We start from the raw sequence: 12,499 nt of genomic DNA on the forward strand, positions 1-12,499 counted from the left end.
CCAGTGTACCTGATCCGAGCTATGCAATATTGTCAACACAAGACCAAGAAAAGTTCGGATCACACTTCACCGTCCTCAAATATGGTTTTCTACTATTTGTTCTTACAATTATTCATGATTGTTTTCCATGAAATTTCTAAATCGACTTCTTAATGCGCGAGCATTAAAGGAAAGGTCTACAACATTATCTGAACCGCTCATTTTTTCTATTGTATTTATTCTTATTTCCAGGCGCTACGTGATCAACAAAAAAAAGGGAAAATGGAAAAGTTCAGCTACACATCAGCAAGCAACCCGAATCAACAACAGTACAAGTCCATAGTTGATGTTCTCAATGAAAGAGCTAAGTCTACCCCGATAAAGAAATATGCATATACAGGTTACCTGACGGGAGAAGGAAAACTCTCACATATGACGAACTGACGCGGAAATCTACAAAACTTGCTAAGTATCTGGTATCTAAAGGGATATCAGTCGGAGACAGCGTTGCTATTATGGGATCAAATAATCTGGAATGGATCGTTGGTGAGTTCGCCATTTTTATGGCTGGTGCCGTGGCTGTCCAGTGTCAGGGAACCTGTGAAGTGTTCAACGAAACTGTGAGTCTGTTGAAAGCTTCCAAATGCAGAGCTGTTCTGCTCGATCCGCAGCTTGAACCTGTGTATCAGTCGGAGATGGAGAATTTTTTTCAGCAAAAGGAAACGCCGATGGTTGTGTTACTTAGAAAGCCTACGGGTGTTGATTTACCTTACATTGGTGACGTATTATCCGCAGAGGAGGAACCTGCCGTGTCATTGCCAAGAGTTCAACCAGAGAGTTCAGCTCTTATTTTCACGACTTCTGGGTCGTCTGGAGTTCCAAAAATGGTTGAATTTACGCATATGGCAGTAACCAATTCACCAATGGCAAACTTTTTCTCTACAGAGAATGATATCACTTTCTCAGATAGACCATTTTTTTGGTTAGGGGGAACCCCAATCTACAGCATTGTAGGAGGATTTCCTCGAATTTTCACAAATCCAAAAATTGTTCTGAAAGGGGAGAACATTCAATATGTTTGGAAAATCCTGAAGATGGAAAGGTGTACTATTACATCGCTTTTCCCGTATGCTTTGAAAAATCTTCTTGACAATGAAGAAGATATCCTGATAATGGAATACAAACCTATTTTGATTGCCACTGGTGGCCAAATACCTGGAAGTCACCTGAATGCAATTTCTGGAAAATTTTGCGAAAATATATACAGTGTCTATGGAATGACAGAAACAGGTATCGCAACAAAGGTATTCCTGACAGTGGATACAGAAGTAGGGCACGTTGGAGAAATGGTACCTGGATATGAAGCCAAAATTATTGGAGACGACGACAAAACTCTGAACTGTGGTAAAATTGGTGAAATTGTCTTACGATCTCCGTGGATGTTGAAAGGATATAGGGACTCTCCAGAATTAACCAAGGATTCCTTCACTGAACGAGGTTGGTTCCGCACTGGTGATATTGGAGTATTCACTGAAGACGGAAAGTTGTTTGTTAAAGGAAAGGCAGCAGATGTTATAAAAAGAGGTGGCAGAAAGATTCGGATCAGCGCTGTGGAGATGGCAATTAGTAATTTTCCCGGGGTAAGAGAGACTGTCGTGGTAGCAGTACCGGATGAACGTCTTCTGGAAGATGTCTGCGCATGTGTCATCCTAGAAGAAGATGACAATAATTCAGAACAGAAGTTACAACAAATGTGCTGGGATAAACTTGAGGATAATATTATGGGGGATTCTCCAACGTTTTATCTTATGTTTAAAACCTTCCCCCGTTTTCACAATGGCGAAATAGATAGAGTAAATATCAAGAAAGACTCCATGGGAATGTTAAAACTTAGAAACGTTTGATGAACTGTGTATCAGATTTGCAGAATTATGACTTTCACTGTTGAGGTCTGCCCGTGAATCTTAAGTTCTTTATTTTTGCATGATCTAACGTTGGTATCCAGACGCAGGCTGTAGATGAAAAGGGAGATAACTTCAACAATTATCCCAAATTGACAGATGCTTAATCATTCATGAATTCCAAAGCCATAAAGTCGCTTTGTATAACCTTGCGTTTGAGGGTATGTCCGCTAATTTAAGATAATTTTATTCAGTCATTGAAGTGTTTTAACTCAGCAGATATACCTTCGATATTCTACATCAGCTATATCATAACGCTAAATATTTGCTATCAAAACATCTATCCTGTTAAGTCTGTTAGAATAGCGATATAATTTGGTCTTTCTCCCACATTTTACAGCATAATCTGCGACATTATAAAATGTGCAATTAAGTAATTTCTAAAACGACTTATTTAAACAGTATATCAGTATAAATCGCACAAATAATAAATATACATATATATGTGAAAATAAGATAAATGTGTCAATTCCATTGTCTTCTATTACTTAAAATTAATATATCTTTTCGTTTTAATTACTAACGGGTTCTACATTATGTGGTATGATGGCAAAGTGGTAACAGACTTGCCTTTCACCTAGGTTCGATTCCCCGATCAGACGTAAACAGATATGGGACCACGTGGGTAGTTTATTTTCTCTCCTATACTATATACTGCCATCTAACATGTTTATACGACTCGTTTCGCAATTGTTGTAAAATAGGTAGATTTTACATTCGAAGCTTCGGCTTTGTCCTCATTAATGTTGCATTTTTTCCTGAATCAGTTGACGATATTGCTTAACAGAATATAATGAAAACGTTTGATTAGGTTTTTTTTAAACATCTCCTTTGAAGACCCGAGAGTGATATCAGCCGCTCCCACAGGGTGGGTCCCAAATCTGGTCAGTTCCCTCGTGACATCATTGTCCGATTCATTTCATATCGTGTACGTGCCTCAGTATATGCAGCCAGATTCTCACTCTTCAACAAAAGTACTGTTTCTTCTCCCTCTTCTCAACGTCCCTACAAGTTATATGTAAACGAGGCGCTTACAAAGCAGAGAGCGATGGTCTTTTCTAAGGCCCGTTATCTTAAGTCAACAGGAGCCATTTCTGGAACATGGACTAATGATGGGAGAATAGTCATCAGGCATACTAGTGGGGCCAAGGCCCAAATTACCCACCTCAGTGAACTGGGTTCCTACCCTGACCCCCCTCAGCAGGATCAGCGACGCGATCCGCCATCCCGTGTCAGAACTCTAGCCTCTCAACAGAACCAGCGTAAACCCAAACACCTATCTAGGCCTGGTACTTCAGCCCCATCCTCCTCAACCAACCGATTTGTCACTCTTTCCAATGATAAATAACATTGTTTCTTTGTCCAATATGTAAATATTGAATATATGTATTATGTTCTAAGCATCAGTGTATATGTTAGCAATATGTACCTTTTTGTCATATATAAGTCTGTTTTATGTCGTGTATGAAGATAATGTGAATAACTATATTTATATACACGTATGTCTATAGCACCCATTTCGGTATGTACAACAGCTGTACATGTATTAATACACGCGTACGGTAGCACCCATTTTGGTACACATACACATCAACTGCTTGTTACATGGTAACTTTCTTATTTATTATTCACTTGTTCTGTCACATTACTCCGATATGTACACAGTAATGATAATATTGGTATTATATGCCATGCATGCGTCTGTAAAATGTACTTACACTAGGTGTAATGAAAAATGAGGAAACTTTGCCACTGTTTTAGATTGAATCTTTATTAACTATTTTTATCACTGTATCGTTGTTGTTGTCATGTGCAATATAAAATGCACTCAATGTTCAAAATCTGGTAAAGTATTAGCACGCGCTGGCTTGCTCTGCTGTATTATACTGTACAAAATTGTATCGGTATTCAAACACACAAAAATATAGCTATATTCTAGTATATTGCTAGGTTGAAATTGCCAAATATTATATGCGGACTTACCGTGGATACGAATATTTAAATCCAATCACTCTATTGTGTACAATTAATCCTTTTTGACAATCCTTCTGTATAATACTATAGTCTATATATTGAAGTTACTTCCAATGTCACGTATTTATTCGCTACGCTGTATGTTAAACATTACGCTCGCTTTTCTCAAGCAAGTGTTTGAATGCATTTTTTGTGAAAATGCGAATGAATCAATGTTTGATATTGAGTCGTGGAAATGTTCCGTATTACAACGTTATAAACTTATTCGCTCCGTTTAGCTAAAGGAAGGCGAACATATCACAGGGGCTTGTTGTGTTAGTTTAAACAATCTCGTTTTTATTAAAGATTCTACTACATTTCTCTCTCTTATACGCATACTCAAAACAATTTAACTTTTATAATTATGTAATTACCCTACTCAACCAATTTATTTTTTGTTTATCTACAATTATTTGTGTGTATTTATAATTATTTTGTATTAAAATTCATGGTGAAATATTTCGAGGACCTATGCTTTCAAGCGTCCACTGCACCTTGATGAGTCATGATCACTTCCGTTTCCCAAAGTTTGTACATGTGCTTCCAAGTTTATGATGTTAAGAACAAGTTGCTGTCCTTCCAAAAAAGGACAACAATACCTGGACGTAGCAAATTTGTGATATGACTGATTGAAGTTATGACGATATAGACAAACAATTGGGAATATTACTGCTACTATGTTAAAGTAAAATCATCTCATATGTAGGTATGCTATCATGGGGTGAAACTTAAGTTATTGTGACCTTTAAGATATAACAAAGGCCTATCACCAAGGTGATAGTAAAAGATCATGAGGCAGAACCGTAATCTATAACTACTTAATAGGTGTAGGATGCAAGTTGATACCAATGTATCATGAAGGTCATTGCAAGGGTCAAACACTTTGGTTAATGACCATTTTATATATATATATATAAGTCATGGTAGAGGTCACCAGTGGTTCTAAAGTCAAATTTTTGTCTGACCATTGAAAAGAAACTCCACAAATTTAAATTAAGATATGTTTTAAACATTTATTCTTTTTAATATCATAATATTGTGACTAGATGATATTTAAGAATGACTAGTATTAGCTCTAAAGTCTAAAATAAAACAAAACATGTATACATATAAATGGGAAATTGGATATGAGTATGAAGTATTGATTGTTTTACATTGAGTATTAAAATAAAATAAGCATGCTAATATGAAAAGAAAGTTGGAACAACTGAACATTAATTTTCGGTGTATAAGCTGTCAGGATTTTTTCAGGAGTTTACATAAGCAGATTTGTTAACATATATACATGTATTACCATGAATACTGTAGCTTCATGTATAGGTAAATTATCTAATTTTGTACTGTAAAGGAGTCATTGGGGTACCATAGCTAGATCAGCAAGATCAAAAGAAAAGACAGGCAGGATTTTGTTTTCTTCAGAAACTTGAGACAAACTATTTAAATGGTGTATAATGTATTTGTTGATAAAATTTATTTTTCAATATATGGAAGTGGTAGAAAAAGTTGTATGAAAGATACATACAGTGTAATTTAAATAACTGTACAATGGCTTTTAGGTACTAAAAAGTGCTTATAGGCCTATTATATATGGATGTATCAGTAAAATGTATAATGTATTTACGAATTATAAGTATGATGTAATCAACTTGTACCAGATGTTTTCTTTAAAGAAACCACTGTAAAGGGGTTATTCCTATAATTTAGACCCATCCTTTAATTTGAAAAATTGTACCCACTTTTCAATATCAGTGTGGGCAATATTTTAATACTTTGTAAAAATATCTTAAATCATTGAAATTGCAAAATATTTATGCAACAGAAAAAATACATCATTAAACGATCTACATTGCTTTCTAAGCAATTGAAACAAATGGTACAACAAGACTAATAAAAAGCAAAAAATCTAAGCAAATTCTACCAGCACTTTACATTAAAACACAAAGATGTAGTCCTAGTGATATAAGGTATACAGAAAGGCAATAATTTTATATTGCAAAAACTTTCGGACCTGACAGAAACTTTGTTAAACGATGTACAATATGCTTTCTAAGCAATTGAAACAAATGATACAAAATGTTTTATAAAAAGCAAAAAGCAAAAAATCTAAGCAAATCTACTAGCACTTTACATATAAAATGTGAACGGTGGTTAAAGGTATGGAAGTTTCACAGACACACTACTGTGGCACTAGTTGGTTGTAGGGGGCGTTTGCAAACGAGATTCTTGATAATATTGTTTTCAATATGGCACTTTATAACAATCGGAATTAATTTCATCATCGTTTCAAATAGTTCCGTGCGATCCAGTCCTGTTTCAGGTTCCATATTTTTTGCGGAAAGCATCTTAATGAGCTCTGGCTTGAAGATTTGAACTTTTTTGGTGGTTCCGTCATCGGACTCAAACAAAACAGATGCCCTGGCGAACCAGCTTGATGAGCTTCCTCTGCATTGGAGTGAACATGTCGGGCAATGCATGACTAATGTCCCTTTCTTTTCTATTATTATTAGTTTTTTGTTATTGCAAGTCGACTTGGGACACGCCAAGTATTGGTCCACTTCAAAAACGCCAACTATAGTGCCCCGAACTGTACAATCTGCAGGGGCGTTATCATCGTCATCGTCAGTGAGATTATCTAGGGTGGCATCATGGCTTATGATCTGAAGTATATAGAAAAGAAGAACTTGCAGTTAATAATATTAATTACAGCCTACAATTTCACATACATTTGTAGTTAATGATTTAAAATATGTTGATATGCTAACCAAGGGTAATGCCCCTGATTATTGGTATCTTACATATGACTTGGTTGGGTTAATATTTATTTTTGCATAAATCATAAATTGTGTCGAGTGATGGCGAATATAATGGCAACATTTTGAGAAACATTGGCTTAAAAGCACCTTTTCAGTAACAAAACAGAGGGTCCACCGAAATCTGGTATATAACAGAGCCGCCGGCACACAGCACACTACAGCCAATTATGAGCAGAGCTTATCCGACCCTCCTATTAAATTTACAAATACACCCCCTTGTCTTTCCCACTCACAGTCCACCGAAATCTGTCGTGTATCACCATGTAGGTCACGCTCTCAGCACAACCCAGAGTTCTGTGTGTAAAAACACAGTAACACTAATCTGTATATATGCTTATATTTACATTCATAATTTTATTTTATTTACTGTAGCTTAAGACGCGTTTAAATTTGCCGCTTCTCCTATCACTGACGTCATCAAGTTCAAATACCGGAACAGCCGAAATTTCCAGAAGGAATAATATAGTCCCTCATGTCGTTATCAATAGCAATCACATGAAATGTTTTTTTTGTACAATTTGGCTTTATATTATATTTTATAAACGTTTGTAGATATCTTCAAATTGTTCACAATTGCATAATTTCTGATTGTTTAGAAATAAAGCCGTTTTTCGGCGCATGATATACGGTTAACATTTAGAAGTGATGCGGCATTGAATGGGTACTGCACAGGACAGACTCGATTCCTCGGAAACACTTATGTTTCTATCGACTGAATTTACGTTATTTTCAGAGGAATATCATCTCTTAAATTCTAAATGAACGTCGTCTTGACAGTAGGTGAAAACGATTCCAAGGATATTTCATTAGAAACAGAATCCAGTCTAACCGGTCACGTCAGTGTCACTAACTTAGCAGACGATGTTAAACTGCACAGGGGCTCGATTTTGGAGTAAGGTAGGCCTTTGACATCAGTGAATAACCACATAACTATAATTCAGTATGCATACACAACCAGAAACCATGTCGATACTGCCGATTTTTCGCAAGATTTTTTTTTTTTTTTTAAAGGCTGGACTTTAAATGTTGTCGTGTCTAGCATTTCTGACAATTCGACAACGAGCCCCTGTGCGACGACAGTGACAATTTGATTACTTCCTATAGATCAGGAATAGAGCTTATAATAATTTTGTGTCGAGTCGGTCGACTTCATTTTTTCTATTATCAAATTTTACTCTCATAACTTGCGTTGCTTTTTTTGTTTCGGTTTATGTAGATAAATGCTAGCATTCGAAATCTCTCCTGGCCGAATGTAACTGGGGACCATTGTTTTGACCAGCAACACCTGGGGCTGTATCCCTACTCTGACCGAATCACTGTAAATTGTAGTATACACTCTGATGAATACAATTTGGTTTACTAACGACATATAGGCAAATGCAACACAGAATGTAAATATATTTCACTATCGTCATTACACTTACCTTTCCACGTTGTAGTTGCTTCACTTTGGGTCTACTTGTTTGTGGCAGATTTTCCGGATCAGGCGCACGCCGGTTTTGAGTTAAGAAACAAGCGTCCCGGCGACAGGATATAAAAATCCATCATGGCTGACACAGGTTTCAGCAGAGAAGACCTCTCCATGTTTATGTACATATTTGAGGAATTGTTTGATAATACTGAGGAAGAAAGATTTAAAAGAGACATAATTTGCTTTCTGGCATATGCTGATGAAAAGTGAGTAATTATTTAAGCTTAGTTATGTGTGTTGTTGCTGCTAGAAGCTTTTGAGTCGTCAAGAGATATGTACATGTAGTACTATTCTGTCTGTTGCAGTTGTCATGTAGCTTACATATATACATACACTACTGATGTACACACAATGCTTGTTGTAAATTGTTATTCACGCATTATATTATATAATTATTTAGTGTTCTGGAACGTTGAATGTTGTCGCAATGTTGCTTTTAAAGGTCGTATCCTTGTACTATATTTCAATTAACTATTCTTAGAATCCGGCGTGTACTTTTATCACATACAGTTACACGTACATGTACACGAGTGTTTAGTCTACTTTAACAAACTTTTATGCTACCAACAATATTATGATAAATATAAATATAATTTTATACTTCTATATTTATAATATGACATATATATTACCTGTAGCAAACAACTGAATAACAGGTTACTAATATGCAATTTCTTCACAGGACTCGTCGAATAAGAAGAAAGACCCAGGGATTTTTTGAAACAACTGTTCCTGAATTTTTCCCGGATACATTTCAGAGGTTCTTTCGTATGACAAGAGGAACAGTTGAACTGTTGTGCCAATCTCTTGCAAGATGCCGGGAACTAAGAAAAAAAAGTTACAGAGGGGGTAGAGATGAGGTGCCTGTTCAGAAAAAAGTGCTAATGACCTTGCGATATCTAGCTTCTCAAGAAAACTTAATGGAAATAAGCGATAGATTCGGTGTTACAGAGTACAGCTTTTTAAAACATCACAACCAAGTGATTGATGCAATCAACAATAACTTAATGCACAAATTTATCAGGTGGCCAAGTAACGAGGAAATGGACAACATAGCCATGAAATTTAATGACATGGGTACTTATGAATTTTCAGGCATTATAGGAGCAGTAGACGGAACACATATCAGGATCGAACCACCCTCAGAAAACCCACAAGCCTACTTCAATCGCAAAAAAATCCATTCCCTAATCTTGCAGGGTGTATGTACAAGTGATATGAAATTAATTCATGTAAACATAGGGTGGCCTGGGAGAGTCCACGATGCAAAGTTTTTAAGAAATTCTGATCTTTGGAATACAGGTTTTGAAAAATGTCGGTATGGTCGTTTCCATATTCTAGGTGATGGTGCCTACCCAATCAAAGTATGGTTACTAACTCCCTACAGAGATACAGGACATCTCACAAGAAATCAAACCAAGTTCAACAAGAGTCTTTCGTCAAAGCGTCAAGTGATAGAAAGAGCCTTTGGCTTGCTTAAAGGTCGCTTTAGACGTCTAAAATATATTAACAAGAGATCAATTGTAAACATGTGCACAGTTATTCAGTCAGTATGTATTCTTCACAATATGTGCATTTGTAACGGAGAAGATCTGGCAGAATTTCTTGAAACAGACGTCAATGATGATGATGATGTCCATGTTGTCCAGTTTGGCGAGAATGATGCAGAAGGAACCCTTAAAAGGATCAACATGACAAACAGACTATAGTTCATGTTTTCGAAAAAAAATGGAAATGTTTCTTTTGATTGAACATAGAAAACAAAGATGAATGTAAAACATGAACAATTTAATGAACACAAAAGAATAGCAAATCACAACTTGTATTTGCCAACACAATATTCAATGACGATATTAAAATAAAAAAATAAAAAAAGACATCATCATTTCAAGTTTTTAGTCATTACAGTTAAAAATTCCATTTTCTAGTGAAATAAATGGTCAGCAATGTATAACCTTTGTAGTTATAATCTTTCAAAAATTGGGATAATCATACTTTAGTATAAGTACTACATCAAAATTTCAAAATGCAAATCAACAACATACCACCAGGTAATATTTCTATCTGTCATTTTTCATGTGATTCTGGACATTTGATGTCCAACATGACGATCAAAACATTATTATCCATCTAAATAACTTTGCACATTCTCCAGAAACTAGAGTGCACTTATTAGTGTGTTGGGAAGAGTAATACAATCTCACCGATCACACAATATCACAGCTACTTTACCATTACAAAAATATCACAGCTACTTTGCCATTACAAAAGTTAAAAAAAAATAAGGAAAAAATATTGCAGCTTCTTTGTCCCATACAAAATAATACGTATAGAGAATACATCAATAAGTTTCTCTGAATCATTTTTTCCCTACAATGTCCAGGAATTGCTTGAACACAGTAAGCTTTTCTTTATGCCGCCGCTCTGCATCATCATTTGATTGTAAAATAAAAACATATTAAAATTTCATATAGCAGCATTCAATACGGGGATTTTGAGATACCGAATTGATGTGGCAGATGTATGATTTGCTGTTGATTAGTCCCACCTTATTTTATGATGCCACATTTTGACACGATTTTTGTGACGTCACCATCACCGGAAGGTGGGACTAATCCACAGTAAATCATACTTTACCAATGTCATTTTGGTATCTCAAAACCCACGTGTTGAACAACCTCAATCTGACATGTTGCTTTAAAAGTATCATCAAAATAGTAATTGTTTTCATAGATGAAAAATATTTACCATTTCAACAACCATCTTTACAGCCTGGATGAAACTTTATTTCCTTCAATGTGCCATGTTGCATAGCGATGTACCTAGGCTTTGTCTTTGGAAAAACTATCAGATATGAAATCTTGTTGAAGGTCCATGGATTATTAAGGAGCATCCCCTTTTCTCGCTCTGCGATCAATTTCAACAGGCCTTGTGTGCAAGATTTTGATCCCAGGCAATGGTGAACCCCCCCCCTTGCCACTCATAAACACTTGTCCTTTTAGGCAGAGGATTTTGGCATGTATCTACAAATGCAATTATATTAATAACTTTACTCATTCCTAGAATAGTTCAAAAACTCTACAATTGGTAATTTAGCTAAACTTTATAGATCATACACACCTGTTCTGGGTCTCTTGTGTGTCTTCTTAACATCTTCACTAGTACCTATAGAATAAAAAGACTCATCAATACTTATGGAAAATATTTTATTAGATGTTGTTTTAAATGAGTACCATACTTTTTGAGGAACATTGACAATTATAAGAGGAAATACATCAAACCCCTTCATAACTGTTGCAAAATAAATAAAAATCAATCAATCATGAAAATCATGAAAAACAAGGGATTTAGTTATACCTTACACTTGTACACTTCATTCTAACAACTAGTCGAAAAATAATTGCACAAATTAGTATAACAACAGTTTTAACTATAATTTTCTAAGATTAATAATTCATAAAAATTACCAGATTCAATTATGCATGATGGATTAACATCTGGCATGTTTTGGAAAACTTCATCCAACTTGTCCTCCATACTGTCTGTTGGTGGACTCTCCCCAGACTTTCCTCGTTTTCTCTGTATCCTAGCATGTCTTTCCTTAAGTGTTTTTACTTTTAACCTGCATTTTTCAGCAGAGAAAAAGAATCCCTCTTCTTCTAGTGATTTGCTTATATGTTTCCACTTAGATTTCATTGGTTGTTTGCTGTTACTTAGCTTTTGAAACGTTTCTAAGAGTAAACTTTCACTCTCATTACTCCAGCTGCATGTGGCCGTGCTGTCACTCGAAGAGTGAGGAGGAGAAGGAGAAGACCTTGTAGCAGACATTGATGAATCTTCTTCGATGTCAGGCAACTCATCTGCCAGCCCTACAAATATTTATCATAATCTTGTGATGTCCGTTCCCTCAAATTCGATATATACTATCTATCGTAAACCTAGATAGTACAATTAAGAAATTTCAATATTAATCTTTTACATATGCATTTTAATATTACTATAATATTATATACTGTAGTAGGATGATTATAATAAACAATACGAACCTTCTGACTGTTCGGTGCTAGTATGATCTTCTTCGTCTGTATCATTTGCCAACTGTTCCCTTGCCAACTTCATGACTAGTTCAATAACAGATGGATCTAAAAATGGAAAAGGAAGTGAGATTCCATACAAAATAATGGAAAGTCATTTTTAAGAGAACATGTGAAAAAGAACATTTTTTTTATCATTATGCATTATTACGGACACCTAAATACTTC

General features: G+C 35.4%; 2 protein-coding genes across 2 annotated transcripts; both read left to right on the forward strand.

The window, feature by feature from the left end:
• Positions 1–422: 422 nt before the first annotated feature.
• On the forward strand, positions 423–1,883 carry LOC117332203 (probable sulfoacetate--CoA ligase). The gene has a single exon (XM_033891086.1). The coding sequence runs from the start codon at positions 495–497 to the stop codon at positions 1,881–1,883; it is 1,389 nt and encodes a 462-aa protein (XP_033746977.1). The 5' UTR covers positions 423–494.
• Positions 1,884–8,312: 6,429 nt separating this feature from the next.
• On the forward strand, positions 8,313–9,946 carry LOC117332204 (putative nuclease HARBI1). The gene is made up of 2 exons (XM_033891088.1): positions 8,313–8,443; positions 9,262–9,946. Exons 1-2 carry the CDS (start codon positions 8,313–8,315, stop codon positions 9,944–9,946), a joined length of 816 nt encoding a protein of 271 aa, XP_033746979.1.
• Positions 9,947–12,499: the final 2,553 nt, after the last annotated feature.

This window comes from Pecten maximus, chromosome 8 (genome assembly GCF_902652985.1).
Source record: "Pecten maximus chromosome 8, xPecMax1.1, whole genome shotgun sequence".
Lineage (NCBI taxonomy): Eukaryota > Metazoa > Mollusca > Bivalvia > Pectinida > Pectinidae > Pecten > Pecten maximus.

Excerpts from the sequence above, each read along its gene's own strand:
- LOC117332203 (XM_033891086.1), top strand. The coding sequence starts at position 495 with ATGGGATCAAATAATCTGGAATGGATCGTTGGTGAGTTCGCCATTTTT.
- LOC117332204 (XM_033891088.1), top strand. The coding sequence starts at position 8,313 with ATGGCTGACACAGGTTTCAGCAGAGAAGACCTCTCCATGTTTATGTAC. Across the intron at positions 8,444-9,261 it reads CTGGCATATGCTGATGAAAA|GTGGCCAAGTAACGAGGAAA; the intron begins GTGAGTAATTAT and ends CAAATTTATCAG.